At 38.8% G+C, this 20129-nt stretch overlaps 1 protein-coding gene across 1 annotated transcript in view; it reads left to right on the top strand.

Annotated features, from left to right (window-relative positions):
• The window catches only part of PRMT3 (protein arginine methyltransferase 3), a 151698-nt gene that overhangs the window by 87438 nt on the left and 44131 nt on the right, over positions 1 to 20129 (top strand). The window contains exons 11-12 of the mRNA XM_062198071.1: positions 2267 to 2345; positions 15175 to 15362. Of these exons, the coding sequence (XP_062054055.1) occupies positions 2267 to 2345; positions 15175 to 15362 (267 nt within the window). The remainder of the gene's footprint in view (positions 1 to 2266; positions 2346 to 15174; positions 15363 to 20129) is intronic.

The raw sequence follows: 20129 nt of genomic DNA, 5'->3' as shown, positions 1-20129 counted from the left end.
TGACCATTATGTTCAAACTATTTTTAAAATATGAATGTGTGTGTATGTATATTTGCATGAATTTGAAAGGCAGAAAGAGACTGACAAGGAGTGATCTCTCATCAACTAATTCACTCCCCAAATGCCCACAATTACCAGGGATTGGCTATGATGAAGTCAGGAGTCAGGAACTAAATCCTGGTCTCCGATGTGGGTGGAAAGGACCCAGCTATTTGAACCATCACCTGCTACCTCCCAGGAAATGCATCTGCTGATTCACTACCCAAATGGCTGCAATGTCTGGGGCTAGGCCTGGCAGAAGCCAGGAGTCCACAGAGTTCCATCTGAGTCTCCCACATGGGAGTCAGGGGCCCAAGTAATCATTTGCTGCTGCTGCTGCTGCTGTTTTTTTAAAGATTTATTTGTTGTAAAGGCAGAGTAATGGAAAGGAAGAGACACAGTGTGAAGAACATATTTTATCCACTGGTTCACTCCCCCACAACAACTAGGGCTGGGAAAAGCCAAAGCCAGGAGATGGAACCAGAGCAGCCAAGATTCTCTTGCTCCATGGTATGCCAGCAGTGCGTGGGCAGCTTACTGTGTCATAGCACCAGTCTCTATTGACATGTTTGATCAGCTGATTTTTTCCCCATAAACCACCTTTTAGTAATTCCTCAGAATAATTATAGTTCACTTTGATCAATTAATGATTGCCTGTTTATAAGCATTTGTGTGCATAGATCTACATAAATTATGTCAGAGTGATAAAGATTTCTTAGTTGAATTCTACAAAGTCCTTGGTCTTTGAATACACAGATCATATTAATGGAGAACTAACTTTTAAGAATTTGACATATTATTGAAGTATTCTATCCAAAAAAGCAGTGTCCACCAAATCCTTATGTTTCCTAATATAAACACATTAATAAGTAAGCTTTATTTTGCAGGCAGTTATTTCTTATCAGTGAATTACTGTTGGGAGGAAGGGGGAGGTAAAAGCCAGTGTAGAGTTGCTGGTGGCAATTTAATTAAGTTCCTTTATAAGTGATTCAAGCATGAGAGCTGAATTTTCTATAAATTTAAATTTGCTGTTAATCTCTTGTGGTGATTATCCATTCTGGGTTTCTAGGTTTCATTGTTTTCTTGTTCTAGTGAAACCTTTACGACATTTTTTGTTCACCTGGTTAAAGAATGTTGTGTTTATCTCTTCTGGGAGTTGGTTGTGTGAGGAACAAATGATTGGATGAGGACAGTTTTTATTTAGAATGCTAAACTAAGGGTAAAATTCATATTGGTTCACCTTAAGCAGTAATAAGATGTATTATGTGTTAAGCAGTATGCTAAGCACTTGACCTTCCCTGTGGCATGGAGGCGATTGGGAGTGCACGCTAGAAAGCAAAAGATGAGAGGAAACAGGCACTAACTCTTCAGGTCATGATTTTGTCATTTTAGTAATAATCTGTATAGCATACTATTATGTTGCAGTGTATTTGTGACTCTGGTAGCAGCAGATTCTTTCTATTTGTATGATTATTGTCCTTTCTTGGTAGATGATTCATTACTGTGCTTTAAAATCTGCAGTACACTGGGATCATGTTTCATGAACTGTATTTCAAGCACCATTTGTTCTGCAAAATGTGGATAGTGATAAAAAAAAAAGGAGGGGGGGGGGGTAGAATCCTGTATTCTGAAAGTGGCAATACTGGGTTCTAGCATGTTCAGCAATTCTCTACCATAATACTACTCAGAACTTCTGTTGTGCTGATGTGAACTTTGACTCTCCAAGAAGACAATGTGGCATGTGGTGTTCCTCAAACCTTTTAACTAAGGACCTTCTCCTCCTTCCCCTCCACTCTCAAACCTCTCCCCACACCTTTTAACAAAAAAAAAAAAAAAAGATCAGGCAGGAAATACTTTGTGAAATGCTGTTCTAGAGTAGGGTTTTTGAGCCTTAGAGCTGTTGACATTTTGGGACAAGGAAAAACATAGTTGAGCATAGTTGAAAATGGCTTCTTTACATTAACATTACAACATTCCAGGAAGCTGTACTGTTTGCTAACAATTTCTTTCTACAATTTTCCTTTTAACAAAGAAGTAGTAGTAGTATGGAAAGTAGACACAGGAAGACTGAGTATATTCTCCTGTAAGGAACTTGATGGGTCTGCTTTGTACTCTGGTTTTCTAAAAATTACTGTTTGGAGAATTTATGCCTAAAGTAATTTCAGATGTGGCAAATATTATATATTTTATTCATTACTGAAATTTCCTCTTTTCCTTTTTTATACAGGGCTATTTTCTTCTTTTTGAGTCTATGTTGGATTCTGTCCTTTATGCAAAGAACAAATACTTGGCAAAAGGAGGATCAGGTGAGTGTAAAATTCTACTCTTAATAATGTAATTTTAGTCCAGTAGAACCAGATGAACCTTTGGATTTCAAATAAACTATGCATGACTGAGAAAGTTCCCAATACAGATGAAAGATATTTCCATTAGAAAAACTTTAAGGCATTCTTCACTATATTTTTGAAAGTAGAACATTGTGTATGGCATGCAACACTCTTAAGTTAATGGTTTTCTCAAGAACTGTAATTAGAGGCTTTTTTTTTTTCTTTTTAAGTAAAATCCTAAGGACTAGGTTTTGGAAGCTTTTTGAAAAATATTTATTTAGGGGCCGGCACTGTAGCATAGTGGGTAAAAGCTACTGCCTGCAATGCCAGCATCCCATATGGGCGTCAGTTCCAGTCCCAGCTGTTCCACTTCCGATCCAACTCTGCTATGGCCTGGGAAAGCAGTGGAAGATGGCCCAGGTGCTTGGGCCCCTGCACCCGCATGGAAGACCTGGAAGAAACTCCTGGCTCCTGGCTTCAGATCGGTGCAGCTCTGGCTGTTGCAGCCAATTGGGTAGTGAACCAGTGGAAGGAAGACCTCTCTCTCTCTCTCTCTCTCTCTCTCTCTCTCTCTCTCTCTCTCTCTCTCTCCCCCCCCCTTCCTCTACCTCTACCTCTTTCTCTCTCTCTCTACCTCTCTCTACCTACCTCTCCTTTCTCTGTGTGTAACACTGACTTTCAAGTAAAATAAATAAATCAAAAAAATATTTATTTATTTGTTTTAAAGAGCTACAAAGAGAAATCTTCCATCTGTTTCCTTTGGTTCACTCTCCAGGTGGCCAGAATGGCAGGGCTAAGCCAGGCCAAAGCCAGGAGCCAGTAGCTTCTTCCAGGTCTCCCACATGGGTAGCACGGACCCAAACATTTGGACCATCCTCTGCTGCACTTCCAAGACCATCAGCAGGGAGCAGTATCACTGTTGAGTAGCTGGGCCACTAACCTATGCTCATCTGGGATCCAGCATTGTATACTGTGACTTTACTCACTATGTCGCAATGCCGACCGCTTGGAAGCTTTTCGATATTCAAATTGAAATCTAACAGGAACTTCTTTTTGTTTTTAATCTTTATATCATTCAGTTCCTTTTTTCCCAGTAGCATATTTCATACTAATTTCAAGATTATTCACTTGAATGGTAAACTTTCCCTGATCTAACTACATAAACCTAGCATCTCTATGGTTTAGTGAGACTATCAAAGTAGTGACTGGTTTCTAGTAAGTTTTTGGAGTACAGCGTACACAACCAGTGTATAAATGAATCCCAGTAAATTTGGAAGGCTTTCTTTTCAAGTTTCTGGAAAATATTTCATTTTACTAATGACATATTCAGAATAAGACTGTGTATAGGTCTTCTGCTGTGAATAGTTGTATATAAACAAAATATCATTCAGGGCAGGGATTATTTTTGCTTATTATTGATTCTTCAGTGAGTTCCACAGCTTCTGGAATATAGAATACCACAGGTGTTGAGTCATTAAAGTTGAATTGAATGGCATCTGTCCCTCCTTGTTCAACCCTCTCCTTGTACCTTTCCTTTCTCAAAGCTTTAGGTTCAACAAATGTTTTCCATGATCAGAGTTCAGTTGACAAACTCTTAGATGATAATGGATAGTGATGGAGCCATGTGTTCTGTCAATGTGCATGCCAGCAGTTGGTCACCCACCTTTGCAAATTTATTTTCTTTGAATAAATTTGATCTGATTGTAGATTCGTATACTGTCTCCTCTGTTCTGTGCTTCTTTTCAGATAGAAAGGAGGGACATTTTGAACTGGCGACATAGTATGCTTGACCATAGTCAGCCTCCTGCCCATCAGTGTTCAATGAAGTTAGTTTGGCAATTATGGTACAATTAAAAATCAGTAAGGCCCAGGGCTAGCGCTGTGGTGTAGCAGGTAAAGCCACCGCCTGCAGTGCCAGCATCCCATATGGGCGCTGGTTTGAGACCTGGCTGCTCTTCTTTCAATCCAACTCTCTGCCATGGCCTGGGAAAGCAGTAGAAGATGGCCCAAATCCTTGGGCCGCTGCACCCGCGTGGGAGACTTGGAAGAAGCTCCTGGCTCCTGGTTTCGGATCGGTGCAGCTCCAGCTGTTGTAGCCAATTTCAACCAGCAGATGGAAGATCTCTGTCTCTCTTTCTCTTGTCTCTACTCCTTCTTGATCTATGAAACTCTGACTTTCAAGTAAATAATCTTTAAAAAAAAAAAAAAATCGGTAAGGCCCAAGCATAAAACTCAGAGAAAATTTTCTCGGACAGTAGAATTATTTTCATAATACCATTTAATCTTTTTTTCATTGCTCTATTTCTGGCAGCCATTTCAAGACTGTGCATGTTCTGTGCTGTGAACCTAGCTCCCCCTAGTGTGGGAGGACCTGGGTCACTGGTGTGCTGCCCAGATGATCCCAACTGCCAGATCCGTACTGGCCTGAAACGGGAGCTGGGAAGTCTGGGGCTCCCACATGGGTAGCAAGGACCCAGCTCTACCTGAGCTGTCATCTGCTACCTCAGAGGGTGTGCATTAGCAGGAAGCTGAGGTTGGAAGCAGAGCCAGGTGTAAGACCATCCAAATGGCATCTTTCCAGTGTGTCTAACAGCTGCCCCTAAAATTTTTGAATATGTTTTATCTTGCAACACTTGGATATATCTTTCTCTAATTGTACTGGCTTTCTTTCACCAGTACTAAAAACACTATTTCCTATAATTTGTTCATTGTCTATTACCTGCCAAATAATGTACTCTCTATTTATTTTTGTTATCAGATATAATCCTCACAGCAGTCCTTTGAGGTTTTAGAAACAGTCTCATAAATGTTCTGGATGACACACATTAAGTAGCCATGGCTTGCTATTTTATTATAATTCAGATCTGCATGACTTCAGATGCTCTTCACTAAACCACTTTGCTTTTCTATTATAGGGCATCTTTTTCATTTGATGCTTGAAGTTCCAGGAAAGATTCAAATAACTATTTTTTTACTTCCCAGGGTGATATTCATTGATCTTACTGAAGAACTGTCAGCTACTTAATACACTTAAATTGAATTAGCAAAATTCATTAAGAACCTTTAGCATTTTAACAGTGGCAGAGCTGTTTCTCATCATGAGAGCTGTAAATAAGGAGGTTCAGGTATAGGCCTATGCATATTTTTATATAGCTAATATTTATGTTAAGGTAGTCTGGAAGTACATGGAAAAGAAGTTAGCATCTACCTGCATAACTGTGCTATTCAGTGTTAATTGTTAAAATCAAGATAAAAGAAAAGAATAACATGAAATGTTTAACCTCTTTGTGTATTTGAGTATATCTTGATGAATACCACCAGTTGTTTAGATGCTCATTCTTTTAGTACACAACAAAGTTTTCCTTTAAATATTTCTGAAGGAAAGATTTTAGAAATAACAATTGCTTTATGAGAGAGGGAGAATATTGAAGATCCTTATAAACATGATGGAACCATGCTTTATTTTCACATGAATTTAGGTTCAATTTATGTCTCACTATATGGTGGTACTTCGGTTTGAAATTCATACCTAGTTTTTCACAACATTTTCACACATTTTCCTTGAAGTTTTTGAAGTATCTCATACAGATACACATGGCATGGAGTAAAGGCTTGATAAATAACAGCCAAGAAACTGGTATTTAGCCTAGCAGGTAAGGTGTTCACTTCCCACATAAGAGTGCGTGGGTTCAATTCCTGACAGTTCAGATCTTGGGAATCTTCAGTGATGGCCTACGTGGCTGGGTTCAGGCCACCCACATGGGAGACCTGGATGGGGTGTTCCTAGCTCCTAGCTCCAGCCCTGGCAAAGCATCTGCCATTGCAGACATTTGAAGAGTGAACCAATAGATGGGAGCACTCTGCCTTTCTACCTCTACAATTAATTTAAAAACAAACCAAAAACGGCTGGCGCCGCGGCTCAATAGGCTAATCCTCCGCCTTGTGGCGCCGGCACACCGGGTTCTAGTCCCGGTCAGGGCACCGATCCTGTCCCGGTTGCCCCTCTTCCAGGCCAGCTCTCTGCTGTGGCCAGGGAGTGCAGTGGAGGATGGCCCAAGTCCTTGGGCCCTGCACCCCATGGGAGACCAGGATAAGTACCTGGCTCCTGCCATCGGATCAGCGCGGTGCACCGGCAGCAGCGCACCTACCGCAGCGGCCATTGGAGGGTGAACCAACGGCAAAAAGGAAGACCTTTCTCTCTGTCTCTCTCTCTCACTGTCCACTCTGCCTTTTCAAAAAAAAACCAAAAACATACAAGCAGCCAGCAACTTAGCTATTTATCCTCCTGTTATTGCCAAGTAATTCTACAGTTATTTAGAGGTACTCATTCACTTCTAAAACAATTTGGTAAAGTTAGTTGAAGATAGGTTTACTAAATACTACATCTGTTTCTACTTAAGACTAACTAAACACTGTGTGTCAGGAATTTTAGTGTTTTGCATTCAGCAAACTAAGTGATGAGGTAAAGTTGGAAAATGTGAGAAATAGTTTTTTTTATAATTAGAATTAAGACTACAACAAATGTGTATTTTAGGGTAATAACATAGAATGTAAACATTTTATATGCTAACAATGACATATACTGGAACTCACAAAAATGGGAAAGGCGATGCAGAAGGCACATGGGAGGAAGTATTTATGCTTCTGTTGTTTTGTCTTTCATAGCAGGAATTAATGGAACATATTTAAAATCAAACCGGAGAGTAATAGAATGCTATCTACAAAGCTGATGTTAAAATAATGCTATTAAAATTGAGTAATGAGATTTGTGGTGGTAGTTCATGTCAATCTCTTGCCTGAGATGGTGTATGTATTTTTCAGAGCACATAGAATTATACAACAAAAGGATGAGTTTTGCTGCATTTAAATTATACTTCAGTAAAAGTGATTTTAAAAACAAAATGAGAGGCAGGCATGTGGTGAAATGGATGAGTCAGTACTTGGGACATCTGCATGCCACATCCAAGTACCTAGTTCAAGTCCCACTTCCAGTGCAGCTTCCTGCTAATGCACACTCTGGGAGGTAGAAGATGATGACTCAAGTACTTGGATCCCTAGCACCCATGTTGGAGATCCAGATTGAGTTCCAGGCTTCTAGTTTTGATTTGCCCCAGCCCTGGCTGTGATTGGCATTTGAGGAGTAAACCAGCAAATTAAAGAAACCTATCTCTCTATTTCTCAGTCTCTCTATCTACCTTTCAAAAAGTTAAAATGATGCTAAATAAACAGAGTAAAATTTTAAACTGAAGTGGCAATTCTTTCCCCCTTTAGGACAAATGAATTATGACATGATTTGATTCCTAGCCTTTATGAACAATATATTATTTATTTTTAAAAAGATTTATTTATCTATTTGAATGAGTTATAGGAAGAGAAGAAGAGACAGCTTCCATCTGCTGGTTCACTCCCCAAATGGCTGCAAGAGCTAAGGCTGGGCTAGGCTGAAGCTAAGCACTGCCTCCATTCTTCCACATGGGTGTAAGGGCCCACACGCTGGGGCCATCTTCAACTGCTTTCACAAGCACACTAGGAGGGAGCTGGGTTGGAAATGGAGTAGTCGGGACTGGAACCTCTGTTCATATGGAATGTTGGTGCTGCCAACAGCGACTTAACCCATTAGGCTACAATGCTGGGCCCTCAGTGTATGACTCTTAACACATCTTTTGTTAAGTTTAAAATTTTTGCAAATCTTAAAAATGCAAAAAAAATTTTTTTTTTGGACAGGCAGAGTTAGTGAAGAGAGAGAGAGAGACAGAGAGAAAGGTCTTCCTTTTGCCGTTGGTTCACCCTCCAATGGCCACCGTGGTAGGCGCGCTGCGGCCGGCGCACCGCCCTGATCCGATGACAGGAGCCAGGTGCTTCTCCTGGTCTCCCATGGGGTGCAGGGCCCAAGCACCTGTGCCATCCTCCACTGCACTCCCTGGCCACAGCAGAGAGCTGGCCTGGAAGAGAGGCAACAGGGACAGGATCAGTGCCCCGACCAGGACTAGAACCCGGTGTGCCGGCGCCACAAGGCGGAGGATTAGCCTAAGTGAGCCACGGCGCCAGCCGAAAAATGCAAATTTTTAAACACCATTTTTCAGTTGGTTACTGCTAGTATAAATACACAACTGATTTTTATTAAACTTGTATTCTATAATCTTAAGTTTACTGGTTCCCTCTAGTAGTTGTTTTATAGATTCCATAGGTTTTGCTTGTAAATAATCATGTCCTCCAGAAATAGTTCTACTTCTCCCATTTATATTTTATACTTTTAATTTTTTTCTAGCTTGTAACCATTTGAATTAAATTGGAAATAATAAGTTCATTTATACACAAACAACTAAATAAAGTCTGATTAAAAATGTGATATTTGGGGCCAGTGCTGTGGTGTAGTGGGTAAAGCCGCAGCATATGGATGCCATTTTCAGTCCCAGCTGCTCCCCTTCTGCTCTAGCTCCCTGCTAATGTGCCTGAGAAAACAAAGGAAGATGACCCAAGTACTTGGTCTCCTGCATCCACAGGGGAGACTGGAAGAAGCTCCTGACTCCTGACTTCAGTTTGGCCCAGCTCTGGCAATTATGGGCACCTGGGGAGTGAACCAGTGGATAGAAGATCCTACTCCCTCCCTCTGTCTGTGTAACTCTACCTTTCAAACAAATACATTAATTTTTTATAGAAGAATGTGATATTTACTTACTTTCAAAGTCTCTCCCAGAAAATATTTATTTACAAAAGGGAAAATAAATTTGTGGTAGAAGCCCAGCTAAATCCATTTTACTAAACTAATCAAAATTGACATAGAGAGGAATAGAAAAAAATGAAATTGTATTCTGTTATGAATTATTTCTATATGCTCCTTAGGCGAGGGCATTTGGCATAGCAGTTAAAATGCTGCATCTCATATCATGATTCTTGGGTTTGAGTCCTGGGAGTGCTTCCAGTTCCAGCTTCTAGCTAATGTACACTCTTGGAGACAGCATTTAATGACTCAACTCTTGGGTCCCTGCCACCCATGTGGGAGACCCAGATTGGATTCCAGGCCCTTGACTTCCTCCTAACCCAGCCCTGGCTGTTGCAGGTAGTGAACCAGCAGATGGAACATTTCTCTCTGCTTTTCAAATAAGAATTTTAGAAGGAAGACAAATTCATTTCTTGGAAATACTCCCAAACCAGTAGTAGTTTGTAAATTATAACCGTTATAAAAGAAAACTTAGGGAGTCCATTAATTGCAACATCTTCCACATAGCTAGAAATTTGTTTTCATTGCCTTTCATTAGAAGCATAATGAAAGTGTTTTTGTTTTCTCTCTCTCTCCAAGATTTTCTATTACATTTGAAATTGGAAAACCTGATCTATGCTAATAAAAAACTGCTCCGTTATGCATTCTAAATTTGCAGATATACTTTCCATGCTGTTTCCCTCTTTGCATAGAAAACTGAATCATGTGTATTATTCCTTCCTTATTTCTGCTTGACTGCTTTTCTTCTTACTATTTTTTGTCCTGTCATCTCATTACTTAATTCAACAAAATAAGACAATGTTTCCATTTTCCTCACTTTGCCTTGAAATTTTATTAAATTCTAATCTTTCTCAACCCCTTTTCTCCTTCTTCTTTTTTCTTTTTCTTTATTTTTAATTTATTTGAGAGACAGAAAAAGAGCTCCCATCTGCTGGTTCATTCCACAGATGCCTGCCACAGAAGGGGCTGGCCTGCATTGAAGCCTGGAGCCTGGAAATCAATTCAGTGTTCCCCCACAGGGCGGTAGGAACCCAACTGCTTGAGTTCTCACCACAGCCTCCCAGGTACCTAGATCTGGGAGGTGAATCCATACTCCAGTGTGGATGTGGGCCCTCCTTCCTCTTTGTTTTCCAACAAGTGCCTACTGATATAGCTTAGCAAGATGGGGTTTCTCTTTGCCTCTCTTCCATTTGAAAAGCTTAAAATGTGGTGTCATACACAATTGAAATCATATGGAATTTTTAGTTAGACCTTAACTGTGTCCTTGATGACTAATCACCTTATTGGCTGATGGAGAACAGTAATTTGGACAAGTCACTTTCAGTGTCTTCAGCTTTACAATGAATGTTATCATCCAGCTTTATAGAACCATTCAAAAGTCACTGAGATGCTTGACATAAAGTAGTTTCTTAATAAATATTAAATATAACCCCTCCTGTGTAAAATACAGGAATTATGAGATTAACATTAGGTTTGTACTTATAAATGTTATGAAGTGAATTTAAGTATTGTGATAGTAATGCCTGTCATTTGTTTGGCACTTAATATTTTCTAACTTTGACATAATCTCCATATAAACAACCACTGGCACTTGTTCATAGTGGTTATAAAGGTTTCATGTAGTCATCATGTCTATGTTTTTCACATTTAGCATTGCTTTTGTTCAGTGGTGTTATAGCAGTATCATTTTTGCTTTTTTTCAATACACAGGTTTTCAAAGTATATTGTGGCCACATATTAGTCTAGCTGTCCTTTACTAGGCTTAGTCACTGTACGTCAGTGTTGAGGTAATATGTCCAATTTCAAATAATATTAAGGTGCCCTGATTATACAAATTGGAAATTCATTATTAAAGTTTTTCTGGCTCCCAAAATATCAGCTGATTTGGTGGCTGTCTATTTCCTTTTTTGCATATCAAGCATTTTGCTATCATTGACTATATTAACTAAAACCTTGCTCTGTATTGTTCACATATATTGTGTGAAGAACGGTTTATTTTGACTTCATTTACTATCCTTTTGTTCCCAACCTTTTTACTCTGTGGTTATTTATATACAAACAGTGATTGTAGTGCTTCCTAGGAATCGATTCTTTATGCATCTCAGTCTTATCCTTCAGTGTCTAAAAGTTTGCAAGGCATTTCTAAGGGATAAAGGATTTCCCATCTTTATCTATTCACCATGTGAGCTGTTATAGTGACAAATGAATTCTGGGCACTGAGTCGAGAAGGACACAGATGTCAAAGCCATGAATTTATAAATGGTTTGTTAAGAGGTGCTTTTGTCCAATCAGCATTTTGTTAATTTCACCTAAAAGAAGGAATAATTATTCAATTATAGCTTCTATCTGACAAAAATCAAATGACAAATGTTTCAAGATGTGAATATAAAGGATCTGCCAGGATTCTGGCAGGTGGCCCAAAATTTAGGCAGCTGTGAGGAGGTGGACATAGAGCGAAACTGACCTATAACACTGATTATAAATATTATCCCTTCTGAATATTTATAGATCTTACTGAGAGGTAAATAATTTCATTTATAAATACTGCCAAATACAAAAACCATTATTTTGTATCTTTGTGAAATATAGTTAGCTCGAAAATATACTTCAATAGCTAATAAATTGTATTCTTTTAGTTTACTCTTATTATCAATATAGTTTCAAGACTGTCTTATTACTTTCACTAAGTTAGTTTTTTTCTCACAAAAAAATTTATTTTTATTTCTTAGTGACATTACTGATAATATTGAAATGTCACATTGCTTGATGAAGAGCCAAAGATCAAAAAACTTTTTGTATAAAAGGCCAGATAGTAAATATTTTGGGGTTTTTAGGTCATACGGTCTCTTAGGCCCCAACTGTTCCTCTCTGCAAGTGTAGTGCAGAGCAGCCATGGACAATAGGTAAACAAGTGAAAGTGGCAGTGTTGCAACTATATTTACTGAATAGCATCAGCCTGGATTTGACTCACAGGCCATCGTTTGCTGATCCTAACATAGCGGTGGGTGGTGGTAGAAAATTCTGAGATTTTCAAGAATATTCTACAATAGAAGAACTAAATGGATGTGTCAGGTATCTTCATGTCTATATACTGCACAGCTCTGGATGCTGCTTAATTCCTGTAAATGATAGTATGACTGGCACTCCTGGAGGGTGGCACAGTGTGGTGGCCTTGATCAGAACCATCTGTACCAGGAGTTACCTGTGTATATCCTGCTACCTGTTTTGAAGATAAAGTTTATTGGAACACAACATTGCTCATTTGTTCATGCTTCATGTATGGTTGCTTTTGCACTAATAGCAGTAGTTTTTAACAAAAGCCATATGAGCCTACAAAGCCTAAAATACTAACTTTACAGAAAAATGTTTGCTTTCTATACCATTATTATGATCCTCTTTAAGGATGAAATTACAGAGCATAATATGAGAAAGCTTCTATGATTGTCATATTTAGTCCAACAAAGGATATATCAGGAAGTTTGCCAAAAATCTAATGTCACTTTCAAATTCTTTTTTCTTCAACATGGAGGCTAAATATACTCACTCTAGCTGATTATATGGCCGTGTGGGCATTTTGAGTAGCATATCATTACTTTGAAGAATTTATCTCAATCAGGAATTTAAGTAGGAGGTTTACCGGTTGGTGGAAAATGGGGAAATAGAAACAAATCAGTTTATATAGTAGTGGATTCTCACTCAGTGCTGCCAGCTTACTTTGTTTACATGCCCTCTTAAGGAAAACTTGAGAAAATGCTTATCAATGACATAGCCTAGGTCTTTTTTTTTTTTTTCTGGGTATCTCACAAGTTAAGTTTGGAAGCAGTTGCTTTGATGCCAGCAGATATTATCTTGGGCTTTATTTGGAAGGATAATTTAGTGCTGCTGTCATTAAATAATAAAATCACCCACACTGTAGATAGGAACAAAGTTGGGGAGGAAAGTGTGATTTCTCCACTGTTTCACTCTGAGTGCTAGTGAATAAGCATGAGAATCTTTGTTTTCTGAGTGTATTTGGTATGTTTATACTTGATCTCAGTTTGCTGCTTTGAGAACATGTGATTTATATTTTTATTTGATGAATCTCCTAAAAGTTGATATTTGAGATAGGTGAAGGATGGAATTAATTTTCTTATTTTGTATTATAAGATTTTTACTTGTCATCAGTAGGGTTTCTTCCTGGATCATTCTTTCTTAACTCTGAGGACATTTGCTCACCTGGTTCTCTGCTTACTTCTGTGACCTCAGCTTCTCAGCCTCCTTTTCTTCATGTCCCTTAAATGCTATTACTCACTGTGTATTCTGAGGTCTCATGAGCTCCAGTTACTTAATTTCCATTTGTATGTTCATATCTTGAAATTCATATCTTGAATCCATATAATTGCTTTTGCATTTCAAACCTGTGTATTATGCTTCTTATTAGATATTTTTATCTGTCCCATAAGCAGAGAACTCTCTCATCCCTATTGAATGTGCCCGTATCATTCCCTTTTAATAATGGTTAGTTGGAAGTCTCTAGAGTAAGTTACTATAACTAAATACTGCCTTTCTTGACTCTGCCGCATGTCCACAGCCAGCCTCAGGTTCCTGTGAATTCTACCTCCTAAACATCCCTTGAATACTCCTTTCCCCAGGGCGTTACCCTACTCCGGGCCGCCTGGATTATTGCAAGTATCTCTTAATTTGTCTCTGCTTTTAGTCTTGTACCTTCCCATTCATTTTCCACATTGCAATACAGATGATTTTTACCAAAAGCAAAATCTAATCCTGTTACTATCCTATGTTAAATTTTTCACTAGATTATCCTTATTCTTGGACTCTTAAGTCCAGTTTATTGATATAGTTTACCCAGCCACACATTATTTGTTCCCTACTTAACTTGTTAGACCTTATATCTCACTGTGTGTCTCTAATTGGATTGTATAAGGGCCGTCTATTAATTCTAGTAACTATTCACATGGCTCACTCTTCCTAAAACATCCTTCTCCTTCCCTTCTCCTAGCTTCCTGTGATGTCAGTTCTTACCTTAATGGTAGCCCTGCTGTCCTGCTACAGCCAGTTTTGAATTACTTGTTTTTGCTTTGAGCTCCAACAATACCTTGTACTTTGTCTATTTTAGTATTTGTTAACTCACAAGTAGTTGTGCATTTGTTAAGATTGTCTATGTATAACTTTCTTGAGAGTAGGAGGCATGTAAATTGGATTGGCATACTTGATGCCCATAAATATTTCCTTTTATATTGAGAGGATAGTATGAACTGGTGTTCTATACAACTATAAATCCCATCACATTTTTTATGTGATATATATTTTTTCATTTTCTGTTTATTAGAGCGAGCCCATCTGCTGGTTCACTCCCTAAATACTTGCAGTGGTGACCAGGCCAAGCTGAAGGTGAACTCAGTCCAGGTCTCCCATGTGGGTGGACTTACTTTAGTCATCATTGGAGTTTGTATTAGCAAGAAGCTGGAGTCAAGAGTTGGAGCTGGGCATCAGATTTAGACACTCTGATATGGGTTAGAGCATCACACCCCTATTTCAACCTCTAAAATAATTGCCTGTCCATTTTAAAAATGATTTATCTTTCCATGTTTTAGAACAGGAGTGGGGAATGTTCAGTCCTCAGGATGTGTAAGGCCTGCAAAATCATTTGGTTTGTCCTGCTCAGGCAACTCCAGGAGGGAATAAAGTTTCAATAAATCTATAGCAGGCTAATTTTAAAGTTATAATTTTGTATGGCCTGGGAATGATGTTATAAATATCCAAATGGCCCTTGGCTAAGAAAGGTTCCCCATCTGTTGTTTTAGAAGAATATACGAAGTAAAAACCTAGTACTTTTAAATAGGAACCCATCACTAAAATCCTTATTTTATTCTTAGCATCATATCTTTTATTTTTTCTATCATGCTGTCTCTTTTTTTGAAGACTACTAGATGGACCTTGGTTGTTTTCCCTTGTCTGATACCTTCATGAATCTCCAATTTTGTAATCCATACTGATGGGTTTGGTGTTTATATGTAACCTTTAAAAAACTATATTCTGTGGTGAAGGGAGATAATGCTAATTTGCTGTGCAACTTATTTGTTTCAGTCTACCCTGACATTTGCACGATCAGCCTGGTAGCAGTGAGTGATGTGAATAAACATGCTGATAGAATTGCTTTCTGGGATGATGTCTATGGCTTCAACATGTCCTGCATGAAGAAATCAGTCATTCCAGAAGCTGTTGTGGAGGTTTTAGATCCAAAGACTCTTATCTCAGACCCTTGTGGTATTAAGGTAGGTATTTTATCAATCTATTTTTTTATCACAGTATAGCCATTTATCTTAGTTCTTGAAATTATAATATATTGATTTTACATATGAATCTTTAGTCTCCTTCCAATTTTAATGGTTCTAAAACAACTTGAAGTCATAATATTTACAGCTGACTACATTATCCTTTGGAATCACTTTTCTTTATGAATGCCATTTACCTTGTCTTATGTTTCTTCAAATCTAACACTGAATAGATGTAATTATTTACATTTATTTGTTTTGCTTAAGGCAAAAAGTCCTGTAGTATTGTTTCTGCTTCACTGCCATGCCCTAGCCTTGTAGCTTTTCATTTACAGCTAGATTTTTTCTTCATATCATATATTCTATGAACTTTAATTTCTCTCATTCAAATTTCTTCTAGTCTTTTCAGATTCAGTAATTACCATGTATTTGTCCTTGAAGCTGAAGCTCTAGTCTGTATGTTTCTCAGTTACACTTGTTGTGTTTTATTATCTTTACCATATTAATCTTTGATTTTATTGTGACTTTTTCTATGTTGAATTTACATTGATTCACTTAACTTTGTGAAGAAAAGTCATCCTGCTTTTCTTAAAAACTCTTTAATTTGTTTAAACAAGCTAATCAAATATATATAGTTTGTTCAGCATTAGGTTAGATATTTTCTCATTTTAATCACACTGTTGCTCTCAGAGCATCAGTAATTGTTCTTCATAAAGTAGATATTCAGTAAATGTTAATTTTCTTACATGGATAAAATGTTAAAAATTAGCATAGAATAGGGCAAGATGGCGGAATAGGAAGGGAGCACACTATTAGTCCGGGGGAGAGACAGGTTAATAACAGTGGAGATACTGCACGGTCAAGGAAGAGTAGGGGAAGAAACAGCAGAGGAAACTCTTCTGGAACTAGTGATTCACAGTGGACCTGCGTGGAGAGCATGGGAGCCCAAGTTTGGGACACCAGCGGCAGACTCAACACACCAGCGCTGGAACACGAGGTGAGCCGAACCTCAATAGCCCGAGACACCAGCGGGCAGGCGGAAAGAGGAGACTAGAGGGAACGAGGCTTGAAATTCCATGGGGAAAAGTTCACCAGGCTAACTAGAAGAGAGAGAGAAAAAAAAAGTGACCGATACGGATACGAGTTTCTCTCTCTCCGCTCACCCCTCAAAGGCGAGCAAGACAAAGAGCAGGTGCCATTTTGGACATACGTCATAAGCAGGGCGACCTCAGGTCTGCACCGGCCCTGAGCCTAGCAGAAAAACCTGACTCTGTGGGGAGGGGTGAAATAACAGGAGATTAGCATCTAACTTGGCAACCCAGTGGGAGACTGCAGGAGAATTGGAGTCCACACTGAGGGCAGCAGAGATTCCCTGTGTGGTCCTTGGGAAAGAGCTTCCAATCTCTGGCTCCTGTGGGTTTATCATTTGCCTGCTCACTACCTCCAATTACGTTCAGCTGTGTGGAATTAATTCCCTTTTGAATCAAAAAAGAGATTTACCACACCTAACCTGGGAGTGTCATCTTTGACACACCCTCAACCCTGAGGAACCAAACACAGCTCTCAGTCCACACTCATCTCAAGCCTCTAAGGCTCCACCGAAAGCAGACAGTCCACTTAATATAGAGCCATAGTGTAACAAGAAAAAACACCACAGTGAAGAAACCAAATATCTCCAACATGCCAAACAACAAACGCAAAAACCGAGGTAACAAGAACAAGGAAGACACTATGACACCCCCAAATGAAAAAGACACCCCAATTCAAGATTATGAAGATGAGATCGAAGAAATGCAAGAAGCAGATCTCAAAAAATTGATAAGAACATTAACAAGTTCTCAAAAACAAATTCTTGAACTACAGAAATCCTTAATGGACAAGATAGAAAATCTCTCTCGTGAAAATGAAATATTAAGGAGGAATCAAAATGAAATGAAACAACTAGTGGAACAAGAAACTGAGATAGTGATGAGAAATCATAATGAAATGAAGAATTCAATAGATCAAATGACAAGCACATTAGAGAGCCTTAAAAACAGAATGGGCGAAGCAGAAGCTATTATTAAAATTGCCATATTGGTCTACTATGCTATGTTATATGTGTGTACATATTGTATGTCCACATGGGGAAATTTTATTAAGAGTTTTATTTTAAGTGGCTTATAGATAAGATTGTCCATAAATTTAAGCTGCTAAAATCAATCAAAGATAATTTTAATTCGTGTGACCTGAATCTGTGTATCATATGTTTTAAACTTGTTGGTAGAAAGAAACTAAAAACATTTTATATGGTTGTGCTTAAGTTTACTGGTTAAACAAACTACACCATGTTAGATATTTAAGAGGTGTTTTCAAATACATGATTCTTAAAATTTATAGAAGGCATTGGACCTTCTGGTAAATGTTTTCTTAAGTTGTTATCTAATGGTTGAAACGGTTTGCTAAGTATTCATGTGATATTGCTATTGTCAGCAAGCGATCTAGGACTTGCTCCCTCATGTCTCTATTCTAAGCCCAACTTGTTCTTTCATTTCTCTATTCTCTTCAAGGTAGGAAACTAATTCTATTATGAAGGAATCTGTAGGATGCACAATTTAATCTTTAGACCTTATAAAAGATATGGCTAACATTTTTCTGTAATAGCATAGCCAAAATAAGAACTTAAATAATAATCTCATAGCTAGATTCACTTTGCCATCAGCGAAGTATACAGTAAGTAGAAAAAACCTCCCTTTCAGACCAAAGGGAAAGAAAGTTTTAAAGTGAGAATATAATTTTCCTCATGGGCATTGTCTACCTTAGAAAAACTACTCCAGAACATGCCTGTGACTATAGACTTGTAGTTCAGGCCACCGAAGATTAGAGATGGGACTTGGGCACTCCCTTGACTTGCATCCTCTGGTCTGCTTTAACACAAACCAGGAGGAAAAGAAAGCTCGGCATCAGAAGCAATGGGTGGCAGGCCTATTAATGGCTGATCTGTACAGTGATCTGCCCTCAAGGAGACCAACAGGCCAGTCCACTGCAGTGGCTTTCAATGTGGTAAGCCTGGGCTTCAGCAGAAGTCAGCTTGTGAAGAGCCCTGGCAGCTCCGCCAAGAGTTGGATCACTGGAAATGGACCTGCCCTGGAGTCGAAGGATGCCCAGGTCAGAGCCACAGATCTTATTGGCTCTAAGCTGAAAAGCCCTTCACTCAGCCCAACTTCCAAAGTGACCACTGCAGCTGAGGGGATGGTCAAGTAGGGTCAGCAACATTGCAGGCAGAACTGTAAATTTCTTGTTAGAGATGCCCCCTGCCTTTACCTGGCCAGCTCTCCTCCCATGCCAGCTAAGTAATGAAAGTCAACAGAGTGCCTTCCCCTAGGAGGTTCACACCTCCCTTAGGATATACCCCATGTGAAGAGATAGATAACTCTGGGCCTCTTAACTTACAAGGCCTAAAGCCCACCAGATTATTATCAAGCCCCTTCTATCAGGTTCTATTTGCCTCTCAATCAGAAAAATTACTTGTAGCTTAGACAGCACCTTTTTAGCTCCTCTAATAATGACTCTGTCCTTTGTTCTAGACCCTGTCTAGCACACTTGGGCCTCATTCCTTTGTAATCATAACCTCTACTCTACCACCAATGGCTCTACTCCCAACCTGTGTGTACTGATGGTCCTCTTCCCCACTTAATGCTGTATAATTGTTCCAACCTGGTAAATGCCACTCTTAGGATCATTGGTTACTATCCTCACTCTGTCTTTTATGACCTTGTCTAAATATGATCAGAGTAGGCAAACTTGGAAGGCTTCCATAACCTTGGCAACTCATGACGACAGCCTAGGATGGTTACTGGCGCCATAAACTAGAGTGTCAATTTGTTGGGTCAACAACAGGAGCCACTGTGCACTTGCTCCTCATGTGGGATCTCTGTCCTTAATGTGCTGTACATTGTAATTTAATGCTATAACTAGTACTCAAACAGTATGTTTCACTTTGTGTTTCTATGTGGGTGCAAACTGTTGAAATCTTTATACTAAATTGATCTTCTGTATATAAAGAGAATTGATAATGAATCTTGATGTGAATGGAAGGGGAGAGGGAGTGGGAGAGGGGAGGGTTGCGGGTGGGAGGGAAGTTATGGGAGGGGGAAGCCATTGTAATGCATAAGCTGTACACTGGAAATTTATATTCATTAAATAAAAGTTTAAAAAGTTAGCATAGAATAATGAACATGAAGTTTCTGAAGAGCAAGCCAATTAAAATTACATTCAGCTTTTATGAAAAACAAACCACCACCGGCTTGATGTTTATAGGACTGATCAGTGTTCTGGTACACTGATATTAAGGGATTTACTTGGGCTTTTTTGGTTCAGGGTAGAGGTATACAGTTAGAATCAATACAGTCTTGAGACTAAGCAGAAAGTGGATTTCGGGGAGGAAAATGCTAATTTCTCTAGGGGTCTTTGTTCTTAGTACCCAAAACCACTATGAATAAATAAATGAAATGGAAAATTTAGGACTGAAAAATAAAGATGTTTTAAAAACATGCATGCCTTTAAAAATATTTGTCATTTTGAGCAAATGCAATTTGTTCTGTGTTCTCCAATCCTAAAATAAAAGTAACCACATTGTAAAGGCTTAATTTTTTTCTCAAACTATTCTGTGATGTCATGTCTCAGGTATTGGGTTACATGAGTTGTGTTCTCTGGATTATAAGCTACTCATGGCAAGGCAACTAACGACACACTTCCCATCAGATTGCAGTGGCTGAAAGGTGATTC

This window comes from Lepus europaeus, chromosome 7 (assembly GCF_033115175.1).
Source record: "Lepus europaeus isolate LE1 chromosome 7, mLepTim1.pri, whole genome shotgun sequence".
NCBI classification, from domain to species: domain Eukaryota; kingdom Metazoa; phylum Chordata; class Mammalia; order Lagomorpha; family Leporidae; genus Lepus; species Lepus europaeus.
The sequence above is the reverse complement of the archived record's forward strand: the minus strand, read 5'-3'. Positions and strand labels throughout refer to the sequence as shown.